This window comes from Streptopelia decaocto, assembly GCF_964273445.1.
Source record: "Streptopelia decaocto genome assembly, chromosome: 1".
NCBI classification, from domain to species: Eukaryota; Metazoa; Chordata; class Aves; order Columbiformes; family Columbidae; genus Streptopelia; species Streptopelia decaocto.
This window is the reverse complement of record NC_138663.1, coordinates 75,370,527-75,394,214: the sequence shown is the minus strand read 5'-3', so window position 1 is coordinate 75,394,214 and position 23,688 is coordinate 75,370,527. Positions and strand designations below refer to the sequence as shown.

The 23,688-nt window shown below is 43.9% G+C and overlaps 1 protein-coding gene across 2 annotated transcripts; it reads right to left on the bottom strand.

Moving 5' to 3' along the window:
* Window positions 1-1,414: 1,414 nt before the first annotated feature.
* On the bottom strand, window positions 1,415-23,323 carry CYB5R3 (cytochrome b5 reductase 3). 2 transcript variants are annotated; one of them, XM_082043036.1, is made up of 10 exons: window positions 23,179-23,323; window positions 18,470-18,601; window positions 13,683-13,755; window positions 11,070-11,176; window positions 9,598-9,727; window positions 8,480-8,563; window positions 8,257-8,342; window positions 5,137-5,236; window positions 3,485-3,666; window positions 1,415-2,250 (listed from the first exon to the last, which is right to left on the bottom strand). In XM_082043036.1, the coding sequence occupies exons 1-9, from the start codon at window positions 23,197-23,199 to the stop codon at window positions 3,494-3,496; spliced, it is 906 nt and encodes a 301-aa protein (XP_081899162.1). In that variant the 5' UTR covers window positions 23,200-23,323; the 3' UTR covers window positions 1,415-2,250; window positions 3,485-3,493. The 2 variants fall into 2 exon arrangements, with proteins under 2 accessions (XP_081899162.1, XP_081899161.1); XM_082043035.1 differs by having other exon boundaries at window positions 1,415-3,666.
* Window positions 23,324-23,688: the final 365 nt, after the last annotated feature.

The window sequence follows — 23,688 nt, the reverse complement described above, 5'->3', positions numbered from 1 at the left end:
AAAAACCCAACAACCAGCATAACAACTCACCCCACCCTTTTTAAAGGCACTTTAATTCAAGAAGCACGGTTAGCTTATCACAGGATACAGATATCCGCCCCCACCTGGGTCAAACAGGAGTTTCTTACTCCAGCAGAGATGCCCTGGGCCCTTGCTGTCAGTGCTTTATTATTCCAGGAGGGTGTCTAGCACCCACCCCTTCTGTTATTATAATATATAATGTATATAATATATATAATACGAAAGCAGCAACATGGCCTGTCCACCCCAAACTTTACATTTTCTACAGGGACACTGCCTGGCAGAGGCCTTAATCTACAGCCATTCTGTTCCTCAGCCACAGTGACCCCTCTCCATCCATCCTGAGTGATCCATCAGTAGTGCCCTCCACTTTCTCTTCCCTCTCCCCGGGAAGATTAATACCTCCCCATCCCTGCCACTGCTGGAAAAACCCTTGTTTCTATGATTAGCTCAGCACAGGACACTGCTTGATAGCAGCTACTCAAGTGAACTGTTGCCAAAGAGATGATTTGGTTAGAGGGTCTGTTCAGCCTGGAGAAGACTGAGAAGGGATCTTATCAATGCTTATAAATAGCTTAAGGGCAGTCACCGGACTCTTTTCAGTGGTGCCCAACGATGGGATGAGGGGCAGCAGGCACAGATGGAAGCACAGGAGGTTCCGTCTGAACATGAGGAGAAACTTCTTTACTCTGAGGGTGCCAGAGCCCTGGAACAGGCTGCACACAGAGGTTGTGGAGTCTCCTTCTCTGGAGACATTCAAAACCCGCCTGGACACATTCCTGTACCACCTGCTCTGAGTGAACCTGCTTTAGCAGGTGGATTGGACTAGATCATCTCCAGAGATCCCTTCCAACCCCAACCACTGTGATTCTGTGAAAACGGGATTGAAAGGGCGGCTGCTGCTTCACCTTAACCAGGCCTGGGGGGGGAGTCCCATTCACCTCCCCGCATTTTACTCAGGAAACTTTGCACAAAATGCCCTTCATGCAGCAGGTTCATGTTTCCTGAGCTACTTTGTAAGATGGGGGTTAGGTTAGTCATCCTCAGCACATCCTGTCAGAAAGTGGAGGAATACTCATACTTTAAGACAGATGAATTGGCTTAAAATATATGTAAACCCAACTTTTATCACTGACGTGTTTAAATGCTATAGTACAGGACCATCAAGCAAAAGCGACTGTGACACAATTTTGTTTCAGTAGATTATATAAAATGCCTCTTATTTATTAAAAGAGCCTCATATTCACAAGGAAGATGTACAAAATAAAGGTAAAAAGAATAGATTAGAGTGATACGGAGAAAAACTGAGAATGTTACTCTTTGACTCAAAATCAAAATACAGCAGTTTTCACCAAACTCAAACAAAAGAGATAAGCACTTTGGAAAACAAATCTCACAGGCTTTCATATGTTTGTTTTTAATTTTCACTTTATAGAGTGTTTTACAGTTGTTTGTCTTTTACAAGGTTGAAGGCGATTTGCTCAGTGACACACCAGTGAATCACCTGCAAGATACTTTATTTCTTACACAGAAAAAAAACACCAACTGAATAAGCAGAGTAAGCAACACAAAATAGTTGATGCAGAACCAGCTGGTTGTTTGGGTTTTTTTGTACAAGAAAACTTCATTAAATACAATAATGAAAAAAAAAAAATCTATGCAGATCCCACAGTGATATAAACCAGCAGCAAGATAATTTCTCTCATATTTCTCTTTTTGCTTCTTGAAAAAGGGATTGCAACTTCCTTGAGTATTGCTTGAACTTTGGAGCATGGTATTAAAGAAAAAAGTTTCAGAAGCACTCATCAAAAATGCAAGACTTCAGAGGCAAGCGTCTAATTAATTAAGTTAATAACAGTATTATCCATTTGAGGTGCCTTAAATTAACTGGAGTACCTTTTAGTACTTTTAGTTCATGCTGGAAATTAACCTTTTAAGTGCCCAGTACCCAATTGCTGTACAGGCACAAAGAAAACATGGTAAGCTATAACCTCAAATAGCTTCCCAAATCTTTAATAAATGGTATCATACGTGACACCTGTAGCTGACTAGCATCCACATTACTTCATATATGACTAAACATCATTTCGGTCACTCTGATTTCATCACCAGACAAGATTTTTAGTTTCATAGATTCCTTGGAGGACAACTCTAATCTCAGCAGTGTCTCTGTTGTTCAGAAGCAGAAGCTTCAGCACACAAGTTTATTAAAGAATAGGTAAAAGGCTGCTGTAAAAAAAAAAAGGTATATTTAAAAAAAAAGACCTTCGGTAGCTACAGTAAACAGCATCTAAGAAACAGTTTTAGATTCAGGGAGACATTTGCATTCGTTGTCGGTTTGGTGACTTAAGGCTGTTCCCATGCACCCTTACCAAGCAACGCCCTTTGGAGCTCTGTCTGAGGAAGAGACGCAGGTGAGTCCCCGCCTGTACAGGCAGCCCATCCAAAGCTGGGCGCCCTGCTGAACCCCCTTCCCCCGGCAAGGAAACCTGAGCTCCCTTCGTTCCAATTCCATCTCTGGGAAACAAGAAACTAACACTTCATCCAGTTTTCACACAGCATTTTTTTTCACTGCACAGGACATACAGAACAACTTCTTTTGTACTTCCATGGCACCATCTGCTATTTAAAAGTCAATACAAAAGTTGTTTTTTTTTTTTTTTTTTCCATTATCCCACACACATCCAAGCAAAAAATTCCAGCTATTTGCGGAACAGTGCACAAAGCCACCTGCTTTTTGTAGTTTCTTTAATTGCCCAGGGAAGAAAAGGGTGACCAGCCAGAAAAGTGCTTGCATTTAAGATACGCTATTCCAAAATACAAAGGAAACAAATTTTGTGTTGCTGCCTACCCCTCTGTTTCGATTAGCAAGGCAGCTTAAAGAACTTCACTCAGAAATGGTTAATTGTCACCCTTCAACTGAACAATCATCTTTAAGCTTCTGATGTTGCAAAGATTATGTGTACAAGGCAAACACTCCTGGCCCTCATGCTGTAAAAGCTCTGTAAGGATTAAAATTTTGGCATAAGCAAGGTGAAAAATCCAGCACAGTCTATATGTTTTCATACTTCATACCAAATAAAATACTGGGTATGCACAGCATTAGGAAGTAGGATATTACTGCCACTTGATTACAGCACTAAGAACACTGTATATGATTGTTTACTGCCCTAAGCAGCTCTACTGTCCTCCCCTGAGATGGAGTACAATCTTTCTATAAGACAAATGTGGCAAGGAGCTGAGCAGCAGGCATCACTACCTTTCCACAACACAGTTGCTTCTGTGCAACACAGAGTCAGTACAGTTAAGCTTAAGTGTCTTACTTGCCAGAGATTCAGAAAAAAAATTCAGCATCTTTAATGTAAATGTAGCTCCCCAGCACTGTGCGTCAGCCGTCTCTGTAACACTTCTCTGTTCCCCATTAAATGTTTTTCTTCCCTTCTACACAAGATCACTGAATTACCAGCCTTCTTTAGAAGGAGAACCTCATGTCCTTGGTGTAGCCCAGTTTGTCCAGATTGGGAATGCAAGCGTACTGGATCATGGGAGGAGGTCCACACATGAGGATCAGAACGTCATCTTGAGGTGGGGGCAGGTGGTCTCTGATCATCTCTTGGTTCACAAACCCTTGGCTGTACTCCCAACCTGTTAAAAAAATGAAAGTAGGGGAATGAGGAAAAAAAGGAGGAAAACACAGATACAAGTCATTTTAGAATGAAGTGTGAGGGTTTGGGGATTTTTAGTAACATTCTGAACTGTAGCATTTGTACACTCCACTCGCATTAGTAGCCTCAAAACACGCTACACAGAAAATCTGCCACCTCTGCTTTTAAGATGCAAAACTGATGTATGGAGAAAACAAGGGCTAACATTAAATAGAGCCTACAAAAAGCCCCAAGGAGGTCTCCAGCAGAGCTGTGAATAAAATGTGAATCTCAGCTTCAGCATTGTGAAATAACAACATCCACCCTCCTTACCCCGCTGTTCACAAGATTACTAGGGAGAATCTAGCTGAGGAAGTCCTTTCTAGTAAGAACATTCACGGTGCTAATTAGTTAATACTAGGATTCAGGTTTACCCATCACATGCTCTGCATGCAGAAAAAGCTGCTGACCCAAACCTTTGAGCACAGTAAGACTCGCACAAGCTATCGAAAAACTTCCAGTTTTGGTCTGGTTTCAGGTATGGTAGTGAAAGTCTGCGGAACGGTATTGAGGGGGGTGGGTCTAAGGAGCAGCAACAGACTGTGAGGACAGCAAGACCCTCCCCACTACCTAGGGGACGTGTATTCTTGGTCACAAGGTACGAAAAGGCACATGGCTTGCCCTTTTCTGCCTCAAACTACTGCTGAATAGGAGTAAAAATCGATCCTGATGTGGATGGGCATGGCAAGGAATGGTGAGAAAGGAAAACGACAAGGAATGACATGGAAACTATTTAGTCTTTTCCACAACAGCAGTAACAATTCAGCCTTTTCTTCCTGAAACATGCACGGCTGAGGGAGGCACATGCAGGCAGCTCATCCTCTCACCTAGACCAGCCAGCCACATCACATTATTTTAACAACTTGACTGCACCAAGCTGGGACATATTTCCATTGAGAAACACTGTTAATACAGAGGCAATTCCATTTTCTAGGGAGCAGATCAGCTAGCACGGACTGCCACACATGGACAGCCAGGTAGGAGCCTGCACTTGGCCACATCTCCGTGAGACAGAGAGCCTCTGACTCTCCCACCGCAGCTGCCTTCATGTGTGCTCTGACCATGAGACAGTAAGATAACATGTTATATTTGTGTCTATGCGGAAGGAGAAAAGAAGGTCATCTTCCAGAGTAAATAATAGTAAATATTCAGGTGTGGCCATGGGAGAAACACTGTGCTACCCTTCACCTGAGGTAAGCTTTGTAGCTTTGGAAACATTGCCTGATTATATCTGTTTCTGTGCATCACGCTGTGAATGATGAAGAATGATGCTAATGGACGCATTCAGACAGGATTCATCAAGGAAGAAAGGAACCCAGAAATATGCATAGGATGTAGCACGCTTCCTGTCAAACACACGCATTAATACGCATAACTTAAGCTTCAGTGGAAGTAGCATGTTAGGCCTTACTTTCCGGTGGTCTATCCAGCGTGTACCAACACTTAAAGCGACCGGGATTCTGAACCTGGATCTCCTCCAGCTCGGAACGTAACAGGATATCCTTCTCCGTCTGCAGGATAAGGAAAACAATGATTACACTCTGCGTGTGAGTGCAGCCCTCAGATGACCACAGAGCAGTATGTACTCTACAGCTCTGTGAGATGGAACACATGATTCAACTCCATTTTACAAGCTGAAGAGAGCAAATAGTTATCTGCATGACTATCCTGTGGCACAGCTAATAAAAAGCTTCATAACTTTCCCAAATCCTGACCAAGCAATGCCTTCCAGCTAAAAAAATTAAGCAAAACCCGTATCAAAACATAGGACCTTCGCTTGTCCAGGGGATCAGGGGTAGCATCAGAAGAGTAAAGACCTGTTTTAGCACTCCTATTACAAAAGCAACTGTCATCAAAAAACTAACCACAACTGCACACAAGTATCTCCCTACCCCATACTGTGCCGTTCAGTCAGTAAAATGCCAGGTTTTTCACCTTTGCCACCCCAAATTCCATCAGCATTGCCATATGGCAATTTCTTGGTTTCTGAACAGGATGTAGAACAAATAACCAAAAGAACATTGAGTTCTGGTTGGAACAACAAACACCACTGAAGGTATCAAGTTCTGCTTCTCCCTGATGCAACATCACTGAAGGCCAAACAAAAGCCTTGTTCCTGTAGGAGCAGCTGAAGTTTGTGAAAGAGGGAAAAGGGCAGAGACTAAAAGTGGTACCATCCTCTGCAACCTTAATAATATGGCACTGAGGACATCACTCTGTCTGTACCTGTGGGACCAAGGAGGAATGTGTCAGCAACTATTGCTGAGAAGGTGCCTATTTCTGAATATGCAATTGCATGTGTTCCAGAAAAGCTATTACTGGGTCTGACCAATGCAAAGCATGGGATGCAGAAGCATAATACAAGCCCACATACACTGTCATCTGTAATCCAATACAACTCTTTCAGAAGGGCCAAAATAAAACATTAGCAAAACACACATTAAAAGAATCACAGAATAGTTTGGGTTGGAAGGGACCTTAAAAGCTCATGTAGTCCAACCCCCTGCAATGAGCATGGACATTTTCAACTAGATCAGGTTGCTCAGAGCCCCGTCCAGCCTGGCCTGGAATGTCTCCAGGGATGGGGCATCTACCACCTCTCTGGGCAACCTGGGCCAGTGTTTCACCACCCTCACTGTAAAAAATTTCTTCCTCATGTTTGGCCTGAATCTCCCCTCTTTTAGTTTAAAACCATCACCCCCCTTGTCCTGTTGCAACAGGCCCTGCTAAAAAGTCTGTCCCCGTCTTTCTTACAGGCCCCTTTTCAGTACTGAAAGGCCACAATAAGGTTTCCCCGGAGCCTTCTCTTCTCCAGGCTGAACAACCTCAACTCCCTCAGCCTGTCCTCACAGCAGAGCTGTTCCAGCCCTCTGATCATTTTCGTGGCCTCCTCTGGCCCCTCTCCAACAGGTCCATGTATTTCCTGTGCTGAGGGCTCCAGAGCTGGACACAGGACTCCAGGTGGGTCTCACCAGAGCAGAGCAGAGGGGCAGAATCACCTCCCCCAACCTGCTGGCCACACTTCTTTTGATGCAGCCCAAGATACGATTGGCCTTCTGGGCCGCAAGCGCACATTGCTGGCTCATGTCCAATGTTTCATCCACCAGAACCCCCAAGTCCTTCTCCGCAGGGCTGCTCTCAGTCCCTTCATCCCCCAGTCTGTATTGATACTGGGGGCTGCCCTGACCCAGGTGCAGGATCTTGCACTTGGTCCTGTTGAAACTCATGAGGTTCGCATGGGCCCATTTCATTAGTCTGCAGGCTTTCCTGACTGACCATTTGTCATGAGGCTGCTTTATGTTTGTGTGGTTACCAGATACAAGGACTCTTTAAAGCCAATGATTTATGTTTACATAGGCTGTTGCTAATATGCAGGCAACTGTTCCCCTTGCAGGAAGCAGTAGGTTTTCTAGGGTGCTAAAGCAGCTCTAGCCGAGTATTAGTCATTCTGTATTACTCACAGCAAATCCTGGCCCTCCTGCCCTGATACCAACTGCACTTTATGCCAACCCCTAAGGCTCAGCAGGGACCAGTTGCTGCAGCCACACCAGCCAGCACCAGAAGGCACTGGCAGGGCTCTTCAAGGGGTTTTGTTGCAATAAAGCATCAGAATGTGGCATCTGTTGGCACTTGAATGACAGCTTCTGGGTAGAAAAATCTTGGTTTATGATTCAGATATAGTACAAAAGAAATGAGGACACACTGAATATCAGAGGCTAAAAAACACAGGCATGAAGTGAGGTTCACAAAAAATAATGGCTCATAATCCAGAAACAAATATTCATTATGATGGAGAAATTTAAAAGCAAAAGGATTAACACCAGAAGAATATCAGGCAAACACGGGGCGTTGCAGTTCAGCAGCACACCACCATTTGGGTTGCCTGGTCATCCAAGAAACCTGTCACAAGGATTCCATGGATGAGAGATCTTCCCCTTTGTCCAGCACGGCAGAATGATACATCTCAAAGAGCAACTGAAATGCATGAAGAACTGACAGAGAGAATGGAAGTGAAAGGAGACAGCTATACAGAATCACAGCTCAGTAGCTGAGGGAGTTGCTGGAGATCAATATTAATTTAACCTCACCTAAGGTATTATCAAACACAAAGATTCCACACACAAACCCTGCTGCGAAGCTGTGGAGCTACAATTGCTGAAAGAGAAAGATGTCCACCACTTTCATGTTTCCACTACGAAAGAAAACCCTGAAAGTCTGCCCAAAACATTAACTACTTGCACAAAGGAATGCAGAGTTTTAAAACATTTATAAACTGGATTAGAAACAGAGCAATGAGGCACAGGAAAGGAAGTGTTGAGTGTTAGCTAGGAGGAAAGTAGCATTTCCATAGTAACACTAAAAAACAATTCGTTGTAGTTAATTTTATACGGGAAGTTTTCAACATTTCAGTTCGCTTCTGCCCTCAGGGTTTGTATTTCTGCACCAGGATTTCTCAGCAAGAATTTCATTTGCTGAGCGGAGTATTGTTAGTTAAGTAAAACTTTATAAACAGAAAAAAGGACAGAATTACCTGATTAGCAAACAGCAGCTGACAAGTGGTAGGGTCATTTTTGTCTTTTATGATCGCTCGAATGATCTGTAGCATAGGTGTTATTCCTGAAAGAGAAAGGCAGGTCAATGGTGCAAGAATGCAACGGAATAAAAGAAAGTGCAAGTGGGCATGTGAGAGAAAATATGAACAAACACATCTACCAGCTGTCAGAAACCAAGGATGAATCTTTATATATACGTACCAGTCCCACCTGCAATCATCCCCACATATTTCACTTTCTTAGTAACTGGTTCGGCTTTCTTTTCAGGTCGAATAGCAAACTCGCCTGAAAAGAGAGAGAGAGAGAGAGAGAGAGATGGAAAACAGTGAAGAAAGCAAGAAAAAAGGCCTATTATGCCTTCCCAGCATGTTCAGCTAATTGACTTTGTTTCAGCCCTGTCCCCCTTCCCCCTTCATAAACCAAGAGCAGGACTCAGACAAAGGTGAAGACTTCACCTTTAAAACATTAAAACAAATGCTGAAAGATGATTACAGCTTGTAAGACATGTGATGGTAACATCAGACACCGACACAGGTTATTATTATACTTCTGACCATAGCATCAAGCCATCACTACTTGTATTTCTATTCGCTCATGTCCCACACCCCCAGTGATATTCAGAGGTCCAGATTCTGGAAAGAGTTCTACACAAAGGAGTTAATCTGCTCAGAGAGTTATTTACCCCATGCAGATTATTTTAAGGGAAAAACTGTAATATGCAGGGTATATTTTTTTTGTACATTTATCTCCTTTTTTTGAGCTGATTTGCCAGTTTTAGCCCAGTCTGACAAAGAGTTTGAAACTGCTCAAAATGTTGTATTTGCTGTATTCACACCTCTCTTCATCCAGGATAACATGAACAGAATGCACAAAGCTCTGGAAAACCACGTCTGAGTTCTGCTGCTCACAAAACTGCCAGAAGGTTTTTTGTGACACATTGGTGGCTGCACTATGCCAAAGAGGGGTATTTTATATTGGCATAAAAGAACTTCCTACTGATGAAGTTAATTTTCACTTGGGAAATTACCATTAGACAGTGCAAATACCAAGTGTTTTTATCAGTGTACAAACTTTGTCCATATAAGCAGGGGGAGAATCTCTTTGTTTGAGAATAGTATCAATAACAAGCACTTCTATAATCATATAACATTCTCCCTCAGGATGGCCACTGACTGAATTAAGACACTAACAATTTCTTTCGTGCAGAGAAAGACCCGAACCCAGCTGGAAAAAAACTATGACTTGTCTTACTACTATTTGATAATGTTTTTCCTGTATTGTTTACTCTGGATAAATTTTATCTTCTGCATCTGTCTTGCCTTTTCCTTTGTAGACAAGTAGGCCATTTGGTCCTCTGAAGTCAATAGTATCCCCTATTTTCAGGCTGTCTAAGTATTGAGACATCTTCCCTCCATCAGGAAACTTCGGATGGACACCTCTAAAGTAGATCTGTTAAAAATAACAATGAAGCATTTAACCTCAGAGTTCAAAGATAAGCATTTGCCCTTCAAGTATTTAGGTACCCATAGTCCTCATTCAAAGAACACAATAGATAAAGAAATACTATCAATGCAGATTTGACTAAGAGAAGCACTGAGCTTTCTGATCAATATTAAAATGCCACTCTTGCCTTGATTTTGATCAAATTGGACAGAGACTGGCAAGTTTTCCATTATATTTCTGTAACATAGAAAATCTCTCTAAATAATCCACATGATTTACACTCAAGTTCAAAACAAAGGCAAACAAACAAAAAAAGCCACTGTGATTTCAAACAGATACACTTCTGAAAAAGACCCCTGACAGCTCAGTTGCAAAGGGATATACCCAAACCTTCTTCTTGGGGTGCCAACTGTTTACATCTTAGAGTAACAAAAAAGTGGATAACAACTATTTGAATATTCAACCATTCAACAACAGGTATCACTGGGTGTAGTTGCATTACTGGAACAGTGCTGCTTTTTTTGTTTTAATTCACATGGCTGAGAAAAATCTCAAGCTGAGACCAGCTACGCTTTTACAAGAACAGCATTGTTTGCATGCATGGAGAGCCACACTGGGAAGGATGTCTTTTGTGAAACATTCCTAGCTGAGTCAAAGATTTACATTTTCCTTTGTCATGTTTTCAGGGTGCAAAGTCATGTGCATGAAGATAAGTAGGTAGAAAAAGGCAAATTCACATCTAGTTTAACAATAAATGAAGTGTTATGAGTTGTAAAGAAGAAAAAAACTGAAGAGTAAAATGCTAAGAGGAATTCCAATGCAGATATTCAGGTTTTTAATTCCTGTCCGCTTTAAATACATTTGCTTAGTCTAGCTACTAAGAAACAAAACAAAAGAACATTATCACAAGACTCATAATCACATTCTTGCCAAGTAAATCAGTCACACTGTCTAGATCAGTAACGATAACGATCACCACTCTTAATGATCATAATGACCATATTACATGAGCTTCAGAAGAAGCTGACAGTCCAGGCAAGGTTGATTCCTTGTTTCAGAAGGATTAAAAAGGTGTGTGAACATCTTCAGGTCTACACAGACTTTGGAAAATTGCAGTATGCAAATACAGAAAATTACAGAGCACCTCATGAGACACACTATGGAAGTACTTGCAAAATGCCATATGGATTGTAGGTATTAATAATTGCAGATCACTTGTTACAACAGTGGAAGTTGGCAGTGGCACACACCTGAACAGCAGCCAACATATCAGACTTCACGTAGCGCTGCAAGTGTAAAAGTGGGCTCAGAAGTTGCCCGGCCTGGTGAAAGGCCGTGACATTCTCACCTTGGCAACAAGATCCACATAGCCCTTGTCATCATCACTGGAAACTGGAGTGTAAGGTCTAACAACCAGAGCCCCATCAATCCGTGCAGACAGGTAGATGTGCTGTCCTGTACACAGGGAAGAAAAAAAGACGTTTGCTTTCAGAAGATCTTTCTTTCAGTGGATGTACTGAGTTAGCATTGACTGCAAACCCAGTCCCAAAGTTCTCCTGACTACCTTGGTTTTGTGGCACCACTTCTTCCTCTCTCATTTTCCTGAGACTGTAACACCTTGTCAGAATTGTTGACCATGCACAGATTCTACCTGGAAGGGCAGACAACTCAGCTGCTAACTCTAAGTGTAAATCATATCTGTTCTGATAGCTTCATGCATTTACATTTACCAAAGCCATACTTGTACATGACATCTTGCAAAGACGTGATATACCTCTCTTGTACAGCCAAGCAAAAATTACAAAGGAGGGGAAAACTGTCAAGTGCTGTTCACACTTCTTTATTAACATGTTAGTTATAAACTGTTACACTTCAGTTACAATTGTTCTTACTTTGACCACAAATCGCCCATGTCTACCAAGAGGTCTTCTAGCTGCCATTGCTAAGGCTGCCTAGACATAAAGCACCTTTCTAACCCTGCTGTTTCTCCAGCTTAACATTTGAACGTAGGGATCACATTTCAATGTCACATATTCACTGAACTCTCTACAATAGTTTCTTTTCTCAAGGTCTACATTTTTGATGACAAAATCCTAGAATTAACTCATTTCAAAGGCTTTCCTATAAAATTCCAACACCCTGAAGAGACCCAAGGGAAGACTATGCAGGGGGGGATTTGTTTTTCATTATTTTGTCACCACTAGGTCAACAGAACCTACTATATCTGTTAAGATGAATGCAGCTCTCCAAAGACAACACAGCTCCTCTGCCTGTTTTGGGAACACAAAAAGGAGCTTTTACTTGGTTTGCCAAGCTGGAGGGCCAGTGAGGCAAACCAGTGGGTGAAGGAAGCTGTGCTACCTGGTGACTTGGGAACGAAGCAACCATAACTCATTTCAAGCTGCACATGGACGTAATGTAGGGGTGACACAAATAACCCTCTCAGCAAAGCCTACACACACGTGATAGCACATGTATTTCCAGCTAGAGAAGATATGGAGAGAGCTGCAGCAGCAGACACCTGTTGCTCCTCCAGTCAAGGGGTGGGTGACCTTGCCACCCCCTCCTCCAGGAACAGACCCAGGTTAACCACTGCAGTCTGTAAACCTGGACAGACAGGACTGCTGTTGGAGCCCATGTCACAAGAATTGGTACAAATCAAAAAAGAAATTGCTCCTCCCAAAGGGAAAACATGCCTTATGCTTACACTTGTTAGAGCTTTACCCCACCCTGGCAGGACAGCAGCAGCTGGCAGCCTCTGTGCAAGTCCATACACAATTGCGCTCTCCCTCAGCGTGAATCACATTTTTTCCTGTAACGCTCCAACTGGTGGTAAAAGCAAAATGCTGGTGCTGGACTAAACATGCAGAATGAACACCACTATCTGTCCCATGGCTGCCAAGCCTCCTGCTCCCAGCTGCTTTTAGCACTCTCACCAGCTTTCGGCTCTCTTTACTTCCCAAGTTTTGCCCAGTAAACCACTCCCCCAGTCACCCACAGAAGGTGACCCTGTGCAGAGCATCATCAGAAACATGACTATGCTGTTCCTGGGACCATGCAGGGCCAGGCATGCACCTTCTCAGGCTATGCTGAAATAACTTGCTGACTTCCTCTGACCTTATGGAAACACTGGAGGAAGCCGTGGCATCCAGCAGGCCAAATTCACCTCCGACAGCTTCCTTTCTGTTAGCGTGTAGGACAAGAACAATTACAGAGGTGAGACAGCCTACTCCTCGATGTGCATTACGGGCCAGAGAGGGAAACTAGCTTTGCCCTCAAGGCTACTTAACAAGGTTGAGAGAATAATGTACCCCAAACAAGAGGGAACCTAAACATGACAGACTGTAATGGTAAAAAGGTGCTAAGGACTACCACAAAGCACCTGACCTAGAGATCACTGCAACAGGTTGTTAAAGCAGGAGTGCCTATAAAACACAAGTCACAATTAAATGCTCTTTATATAAGCAGTAGAAAACAATAGCACTAAGCTCTTATGGAAGGCAACATGACACATGGCAGCGCCTAAGGAAACATCTGCCCCATGGTGATTCAGAAGCTCCATGAGACTCACTGCAAATTCAGAAGTGAGCAGATCATCTGGTAAACCACATGTGTCAGAGGAAAAGTATCTGAAAGCACTGCCTTGGGGAATGGAAAGGGACCACAGAGACCAAGCACCACGGGAATAACACACACTGGAGAGATGAGACTGGGAAAATGCAAGTGAAGTCCAGGGTTTGTTTCTACTGTCTTCACAGAAAAAAGCTGGATGTATACTTTCTGTAAGTAAATAAGATTTCAGACCCTTTGGGTGACTCACAGCATGAGAACACCAGCTAAAGCCACAGGGACAGCATTCGAAATTCAGAATGTAGGAAAATGTAGGGAAAAAATCCCCATAAGATCTCTTATAGTATAATTAACAATGCTTGGATTCTCAGTAAGGAAAGACAGAACATACCTACAGGGAGACCCAGAACGTGATCCATGGAAGGGAGAGCAAATCGAAATCTTCTTGTGTCATGACTAACTTCCTGAAAGAAGAAAATAAAAAGAACAGTCAGCTCTTCTGTTGGGATTTAATGTTTGCGATTTTGCTTGTAAAACCAATATGCTAGTCTGGCTTCCCGCACGATTAAATATTTGGGTGACAGCAACATCCTAACTGAAATTTTTGCATAATGCAAGTATGAACTCATCTGAACATGGCAATCCTGCAGAGGTCAACTTTTCATCCAAACCTAAAAACTTAACTTCATCTCAAAATATTTTAGAAGTAAAAATAGAAACAGACAAATGCAAATACTGTTTTGATGTATATTTAAATGTGAATAGCAAAACTTAATAAGATACTCCTATGCAGATTAAAACTAAATGATAACTTTCTAAATGGTATGAGTATTTCATTGCCTTCTCTGCAAAGGCCACAGATTTAAAAAAAAAAAAAAAATCAATCAGTTCTTCAATTCTCTTTCAAAATGGAAATATTCGGGAGTTCAAAATTCTGACCATGATTTCTCAAAATCAGAGGAATTAACCATTAACCTTATTAATGTTTACAAATATATAAAGGGTGACTGTCACGAGAATGGAGCAGGCTCTTGTCGGTGACAGCCAACAGTAGGACAAGGGGCAATGGGTTCAAACTGGAACACAAGAGGTTCCATTTAAATTTGAGAAGAAACTTCTTCTCAATGAGGGTGCCAGAGCGCTGGAACAGGCTGCCCAGGGGGGTTGTGGAGTCTCCTTCTCTGGAGACATTCAAAACCCACCTGGATGCCTTCCTGTGTAGCCTCATCTAAGTGTTCCTGCTCTGGCAGGGGGATTGGACTAGGTGATCTTTTGAGGTCCCTTCCAATCCCTAACATTCTGTGATTCTGTGATTTCAATGTAGAATATTATTTCAGAAGATACTAGTGGATGTCAAGAAGATTAGGAAGTAGCTATCTGGCCCCCTTTCCTATGCTAAGAGCCTTAAAAATATTTTCCCCGTAAAAACTGAATTAATCCTTAATTTAAATTAAAAAGAGCACTCTAGATAAGAACTTTATTATAAAATTAGGGCTATTTAGACAGTGCAGTTGGGATAATTATTCTAATCTTTTACTAGGAAAGTCGTATCTTGAATAAAATTTTGGTAATGAGTAAATAAAATGTTATTTCTTATACCATGTGTTATCTCATAAAAATCAGATCACATTCATGGGATTGAAAAAGAAAAGAAAAAGACAGAAAGAAACAGCATACAGCCTGATGCCTCAGCCAATTATTTTATTTTTTAAAGCCCTATGGGACATAATATCCCTTCTAGAGAAAATTCCATAAACATCCTATAAAAAATTGTAAACCTTTTTTGTTTGGGGTTTGTTTGTTTGTTTTTAAAGTAACTGATGGAGACAGATTTCTTTCTCATCGGAACTGATCTAGTCTTTGAGTTATGGTCACACTGATGAAATTTTCTTCACAATAAATCATTTAAAGGTACAAGCTGAAGAAAGAAGGAAACTGAGTGGCAGTCTAAAAAAGGCTCCTCTGTACTAATGTCAATGCAGGAACAGTAACTGCCATTGAAAATTCCACAAGAAAGACAGCTGACGTGGACTTAATGCTGCTGCTCCCACACTGACCGCTGCTGTTTCTGTATGAAAATTTCAGCACCAACTTCACTACTTCAAATCTGGTTTGTGTCCTTTATCTTAAGATGTCGTCTTTAACAGTATGCAGAAAGAACAAAGTTCTGAATTCCCAGTTAATCATCAATTGAAGTTGAGATAGCTTAGCCCAATGTTTCTGAGCACGAGTATTTTGGAGCACCACAAGCGGCAACTGTGAGAAACACTAACAGGCCCAAGAAATTCCTCATACATAGATCAGCACGCCTACGCCTTGTCTCTGTTACATGTCCAACACACTGAGCATGCCAGTCAGCAAGTTGTTCCTCAAGGCTACATTAAAGACACGCATGCAGAAGCCACCTCCAGCATGGGGTCATCTCCGCTGCCAATCTGGCATTGCCCTGGCTGCCTGGAAGCCCCCGGCCTCCAGTTACCAATACATGTTTCTGTCTCAAGTTGCAGGTGCTGAGGAGTTTTCCCCATTCACAACTGCAAATGCAAAGCTGGAGAACAGTTTTTGCAGGCTGGTGCTCTGCTGAAGCCACTGAAAGGTAACAAATGAATTATGCTTACCATTACAAAAAGCCAACAACAAACAACACCTGAGGTTGTGGGCTTTCCTAAGGCACAAGCTAAATTGGCACATCTAACTATATTATGACATTTTTTTCCTATGTTAAATGCAGCAGCCTTCTGATCCTTATTTCTCTGTTCAACAGATGGGGGGTATGGCATACTCCATCTGGGCAGATGTTAACATTTCAGCTGGTAGGTAACAGGCAGACAGTGAGTAGAGGAAGAAAGGCTTCTGCTTGCAACAACTTGTCAAAACGGTGCGCTCAATTTCCAGCTTTCATACACAAAAATCTAAGCTGCATTAAAAGATACATATATGTCAAACTAGGCATTCTCTAGACCACTGCATTTCAAACTTCAGATTGTAGACACCTAAAAACTGTTTACACGTAACTTTGGAATCCTTTTGAAATTTCACACACATGTATTGCTGTATGGCAGCCCAGCACATGCAACTCAGTTTTCTGTTGCAATCACAGGTCCATTTTCTTTAGCTGTGAAGTCAGCCTGAGCAGTTCCTGCCACTTCCCTTCAAGGTCAAGCTTCTTATTCCTTTGCTGGGGCCACAGGCCACTAAGAAAAGTTTCTGCAAGGCTGTACTCTCAACTCTATCATCAAAATATGTCAGGTCAAAATTTACAACCCCCAGCTACTCACAAACCAGGGAAGTAATTTCCTCATTTTTTGTTTTAAACACAAACTATTTTGGCGCTCTTCTAGTGAAGGTACCAACAGCTTCATAGTCACTAAAAGGGAATAATAAATACCAATATGGGAACAGCAGAAACTTTAAAATATGAGGGTCTTCAGCTAGGCTGGGCCAGTAAAAGGGGCAACATAGCAACATAAAACCAGTGTACTGAAATGCCTCTTGCAATAGAAGGTAAACTCTAACTAACCACATAAATGTTTTGAGTAGACTCCACAACCACACCGAGCACCGCAATTCTCTTCCCAAGTTGACATGTTTTTGTGGAATGACAGGTGGTTTTAGATTAAAGTGAAGCAATGTCAGAAAGATTCTGACTAATTTCATCTTTACCAGACAGGTGGATATGGTAACGTTGAGAAGTTTAGTACCAAAGATCAGAGTATTTGCATCAGATTTTTGGCAGGATGTTAGAAGCTACTAGCACTTATTGTACCAAGTCATTATTTTTCCAAATTAACTTCTGTTTCCAGGGCACACTTCCCATTTAGGCAGAAAGTTATAAACATCAGTCAAATATCTGCAGCTGATAAAGGTACCACATGCAGCAGCATTTGAACTGGTTATGCAACAGCTGTTCCTCCACCCCAAAATAAAAATTAAAAAAAATAGCATATCAAAAATAACAAGAGTAAGAAGAAAATCAGTACTTAGAAAACAAAGACAAAAACAAGTTAATTGTGAATTCTCTTCTGTTACAAACTACTACAGCAGAAACTTGCAAGTAGCTTGATTCTCAGAAATATATGCAGTGGCTCAAGCTTCCCTCCACTCCTGCAGGTCAGGCAGACTGCACCCTGTACCTGCAACCACATGCTACAGATCTCATGAGAAATTGGGGGTATATAATAATAGCCTTGTTGCAGTACACATGAGAAATAAACACAGTAATGTCACCCAGCCCAAGCCACGGGGAAGTTTTCGGTTCCCACAAAACCAGGATTCAGAATGACAGTAATCATTTTCTTCAACAAACAGAACAAATGAAAGCCAAGCTATCAGTGCCCTCTCTACAGCTGAAAAAAAGCTTTGTTCCAGTCCAAAGTCCTTTTCATTCAAACTCTTCTGATAACTTTCTGACTAGCTCACTGACTTAAAAAGTCATAACTAAAAATATCTTCAGGTGTGACTTCACACCTGAAAAGCCAAGATTTCTACTTCATGCTTTTGATGGTGAGTTTATCCAAAGTAAATCTGGACTTTTCACCCTTTGTGGCTTTCATTCCTTTTCCACAAGTTGAGCATCAATTTCTGATAGCAAGACCCACCCCTGAAAGGGTCATGAGTTTCCTCTGAAAACTTGTTTGAGCAGCCCAGGAGGTACAAAACAGCTTCTACTTGTAACAGAGAGAGAGAGAAGCTAACACAGCTCAGGTGCTGTCAGGACTACATCATTTAAACAGCTTTCTTCCTGTAACATATTAGAGTGCATAAATCCAAAACCAGGAATCAGTATCAACATTGTTCTGACAAATACCATGCTGAAAGCTACTGACCATGGAAAAAACTGCCTGCTCTGCCTGACAGCATGACTTCTGTCTGATAGCCAATTTAGCAGGGCAGAATTCAGGAATTTCTGCTGATGTACTCAATAAAAAGAGAAACATGTGACAGAAACTATGAGGTGGGTCATTTCTAAAGCAGTGTTCTCCATTCTAACTTGCTCAGAAACAAGCTCCTTGCAGAACTGCAGAACTCAGTCATACCAGGCAAGGAGCATTTAAAAAGCAGCCCTTTCCTTAAAATACATGTATGTGTGCTGCTGCAACATTAGCCAAGATTTCAGAAGCTATAAGTATTTCACAGTATCCATGGAGTGGTCACGGTCAGCACTGTACATGCACTTACCTCCTTATCAATAAGCCTCAATGCATACTTCACTTCAGGATCCTTCAGAGTAATTGCAGGACGTGGATTCCTGAAAAGCCTCAGAATGGTGGTGTAGATAAACCATACCGGGTATGTCACAAACCGACCCAACTGCAGAAACACAGAAGGAGTATAAGAGACGTGTGCATACATGAGAGAGTAGTTTTGGTGAGAAGGAATATGGTAGCATGACAATCTGACCACCAAAAAAACTGTGTTTCTTTGTATTAATATGAGCAGGAAGTGGAAGTATTAAAAAAACACCAACCAGTGTGACACACAAATTTGCTTTATGAATACCTGGCGTTACTCCTACATTGAGGCACTTGGCAGACTGGCACTGGGTTGCCAAACCTGGAAGCTCAACAGAAGTGAGGATGCCACAGCTCCATGTCCTCAGGTCCAACCATTAGCGAGGCTAAACACATTTGTTCACAGGCACGCGTATGGACACACATATACAACAAATGCCCAAATACAAACACAGCTGGCCACACTGATCAACACAAACAGAAGCTATTGCCTCATCCTGTTCCCCTCCCTGAACAATCAGGATGAAGGTCTATTAGTGGGAAATACACATACACACATGTGTACAAAGTGGATCAACCAGTAGCTGGCTTAGTCTTTGCAGCAGTTGTCCCCAGAAACCAGTCTCCCCAGTTGTTGACATCTGGACATACAAGGTCAGTTGCACACACCCCTTCGCACATCGTCACATGTGCTGTGGCCCCCCAGTAACTGGAGATCTCACACTTGACCACAGAGCCCACTCTCTTTCTAGCTGGCCAGGACCCCCAGCCCCTACAGCAGCCAGTGTCTTTGGTGGTCTCATGCTCAGAGATGCACACGACTGGCTCCCAGGCCACTTTGCTTACTTGCTGGCTAGCCCAGCTTGATCCTTGCTAGCCATCACACACTCCAGCTGGGTGCTGGCACCATGGTCATACAGGCTCTCCGACCCGCAGTCTGGCTCCAGGCACTAGTGCTTACATCTCCACACAGACGTGCACCCAGAGCAGTGTCCTTCCCCAGGAAAGCAGCTGTGGCATTCAGGGAGAATACGATACTGACTGCAGGTTGCAGGACACACACAGACAAGGAGACAGAGCAGGCCTGTTTATGCAGGGTCAGCCCTTTCCAACCTTTTATCCTTTTTATTTTCCCCACATTTGTTCATCCCCAAATAGCCTCAATCCCTGACTTTGGTTCCTCGCCTAAACATCCCACAATCCACAAACACTCTTTCCCTGCATCCTGTGCCCCCCCAGCCTGCATGGGTAGCCAGCCTCCCACTGACACATGCAGAGAGGCATCACCCTGGCCCATGGAAAAATGGCTCCCCCAGACAGCTCTGGGAAAGGCTGGAGCTCATTTCTCTGAGGGTTACTGGGGCCCTCCTGTCTGCCAGTGTCTCGCTGTGCTCCTTTGGGTGCACGTGTGTGGAGATAAGGCTTTGTGAGTCAGTTGCTCCCCTCTGATAGGCCTGGGAGTAGACACGTCGGGTTATCACCCCAGTTTCCCACCCACCACTGTGCCTCTGTGCTCCTTGGTACACCCACATGCAGACATGCTCCTCAACCACACCACCTAATGGGCACCCAGGAAAGCACAGAAGAGACCATGTTGTTGCAACCACAGCTGTGTGGACACAATGGAAGGAAGATGTCAGCTCCTCAGCCCAGTGCCATATGCTCGGGCATTGCTGAAGATGGGTCACTCACAGCTTACAAGCACAGTCTGCCAGGACTGTGCTCAGCTAGAGGCCCAATCCTTCAATTCTACTGCCTCTTCCTAGGACATTCCTGTTGGATAAGTTGGATAAGTACTAAAACAGCCCAGAAAGTCACCTGCGTAGAAAGATTCGGTCCTGACTTAGGACTGGAGAATAAACTGAACAACTACTTAGAGAAATCCTCCTCAACTCTGTAATTTGTTTTTCAATGCTTTAACAGAAGAGATGGAAAAAGCATGTCCATAAGAAAAAAAAAAAAAAAGTAAATATTATACTTGGAGTCTTAGACTGCATACAATGCATTAACTAATTTTTGGAAGAGATCAAAGTCCTGCCTGGTTAGCTTTCACTTTCATTTTCTTTTTAAAGGACCTGACTAGCCTTTTAGTAGCACATTTATGCAAGTGTGACAGTTCTCAGGAGGCTATTACAAAAAAAAAAAAAAAAAAAAAAGAAGTTCTACATTATTATTATTATTAATAATAATAATAATAAAACAGTGGCAAGTGTGAAACTGAAGGAGACCATAAACTCTCCCTTCTTGAAATGCTGCTGTAAAGGCTTAAAGTATATCAACACTGGATACAGCTTGAAGGCACACCATGTCATGCACACACACACACTGCATTTTTTGCTTTTATTTGAAAATACTGAAATAACTCCTCACAGGTTGTTCCTGAAAAAGCTTAAGTTCACAGGAATGTTATTCCTTAATTTCTGCAGATCCACAAAATTTCTGCAGCTCCAGGAAAAACTTTTGTTATTGAGTCACAAAAAAGGTGCGAGAGAGAGGAGCTGCTAAAGACAGTGACAGAGCAGCAAATAAACTCCCAAATAAGAACTGCAACAGGTGAATGAGACCTGGTGGAGACAGCAAGCTGAATCTGCAGCAGATGATGTTTCAAATAAGACATTAATATGTTAAAATAAACTAGTTTCATTTACAGATGTGGCTATCTAAAATGGACCCCCAAAAAAGCGCAGCTGTGGTCCAGCAAAATTGCAGTTGAATCAGGAATTCAAAAACTTGGGCTCCGTCCCTACTCCAACACTAATGTATGTCAGTAACAGATGATAAGGAAGACAAGAGAGTGGAGTCTGAAATAACACCTTCGCAATGCAGCTTCTCCACCTGTGTGCAAGATAAATGCTTTCTCCCATCTCTGCAAATAATTTTTGGGTCATCAGATGTCAAGTGAAAACTACCATAGCTGTTCTATGATACTAACGCACTTTTCCCAAATGTGCATAATTATCACTTTTTGAAGCAACACACCAGGTCCGAGTCTATTGAACAGAATACAGTTTGATTTCCACAAATACTTTTAAAACAGTGTTAGCCTCACGGAAGGCAATTTGTTATTCGCGATCAATCAGTGCAAAAGCCTCATGGGATTTAGGTGGAAAGAAAGAGCAGACTCATTAATTCAGATAGCTATTTTAGTTCCTTATTCAGAAGGTATCAGCTGGTGGGCAGAAAAGAAGGGGAAGAACTGATGGCTGATTACAAAAAGTTATCCTTACTAACAAACACAGTCTCGGGGTAAAAAATTATCTATGTACTCTTACCACAGGGTGTATCAAGATATTCATGTAGATAACTGCACTGCAATCACGGAAGCTGCATCAGAGCAAGCAACTGGCTGACCATAATGCCAGGGACCACTAAATGAAATGAAGATCTGGTGACTCACTGTTTCCAGCTGCACAAATCGTTGCTAACAGAGATCACAAAATAAGTAACTGAGAAGGAATTTTTATTAATGGAATCAAACCTCTGCGGGACAACAAAAAGGCTCCAAGAAAGACAGAGCCATAGCATAGAGACTGCCAGCCCTTTCCACTAGGGTGTGGTTATCAAGGTACAGTTAAATGCATAAGCTTACAGCAGGATACTGTATCACCAAACTGCCCTGTAAACACACAAACGGAATGCTTCTTTGACAAGAAAAAGCCTGTACCCCCAGCTCCAGTCCCCCCTCCCCCACTTCCTCATTCAAACACTATTTTGAAGTAACCTTAGCTAAACATTCTTCTCATTGGTTTTAGAAAATTATGAGAGAGGATTAAGGGAACGGGCATTTCTTAACTTCTGCAGCTTCAGCATCTGCCTCAAACTAATCTGCTTAAGCTGCTGTACCCAAACTAGCATATGTTGCATCCACCTCCTGTCCTACTCCTCTCAAATCCAGAACCAGAAATGTTTGGGTAGGTGCATCAGAGCAAAGAAATGATGTGTCAGGCAGCTGCCAAAAGAGAGTAATGATGCATGCTACAGATAATAGCACTGTAAACCCACCAGGCAGGCATGATTCCCGGAAAAGCTCTCCAGTACAACAGCAGCTGCCAGGCTGGTGGTTTCAAAGCTGTCAGCATGGACACTGAAAAACTATTCAGGGAACTGCGAGAATAAAAACACACACGCCATGGCACCCAATACAGGCGCCATTGCCCCATGCACAAGAGCCCTGGGTGTTCACACTGGCACACACGCCCCAGTCTGTGCCAGCCATGAGAAGGTCCCAGAGCCACCGCATCGCTGAGGTGGTCACTGGCGGCTCTCAACACAGGCGCCCCCGCTTTCCCTCCCGGATGCTGGGCACACGGCAGGGGAGGCAGCCGGGGCCTCGCGCACCCCCCGACACGTCCCAGGGGCCCCCGCTCTGCTCAGGCATCCAGAGGCGGCCCGCCCTGGGGCCACCGCGACGGGCGGTGCGGCCTCTCCCCTCGCCCGCGGCCAGGCCTCGGGGCCTCAAATCGAGGCCTGAACTCGGGGGCTTCAGCTCGCCCAGGGCCTTGGCGGGAGGAGCGGGAGGGGAGAGAGTAGGGCACAACGCGGCGCCACAGCAGCCGGCACCTGAACCGCCCGTGCCGGGAGGCGCAGAGCTTCCCTCCCTCCCGCCTGACCCCGCGGCCCAGCCGCCCCCGCCGCCCGGGGGTCGGGCTCACTCACCGTGCTAAGCTGCGCCCCCATCGCTGCCCCCTGACAGCAGCGAAAGCCCCGCCCAGTCTCCTCCGCCCCGGGACGTCACGCCTCGCCCCGCCAATCAGCGCCGAGTCGCCGCCGCCCCCTGGCGGCCGCCAGCCGCCTCCACCAACTCTCTGCGCGGGCCCACGGCCGGCCCCCGCTAAGGCCGACTGGGGTGCGGCGCGGCGCGGCCGCCAGGGGGCGCCCGGTCCCCGCAGAGGTCCCCGGGGCGGTGGCGGCTGCGCCCGGGGCGGGGCCGGAGGTTGGGGCGCGGGCGCTGGGCCTGTTGCCCGGTGAAGAGGCGGCGGGACCGCTTCCCCTTGAGGAGGCGGGGGGAGGTGGGGAGTGGGGTGGAAGAGGCATCGACCCCGCTGTTTAGGGCAGCGCGGCCCCGGCAGGGCGCTGGGGGGGAACCGCGGACTCGCGTAGCGAGAACCCGAGGCGACGCTGGGGGAAGTGGCCTCGGGGCGCGGCCGCCCGCGGGCGGAACCTCCC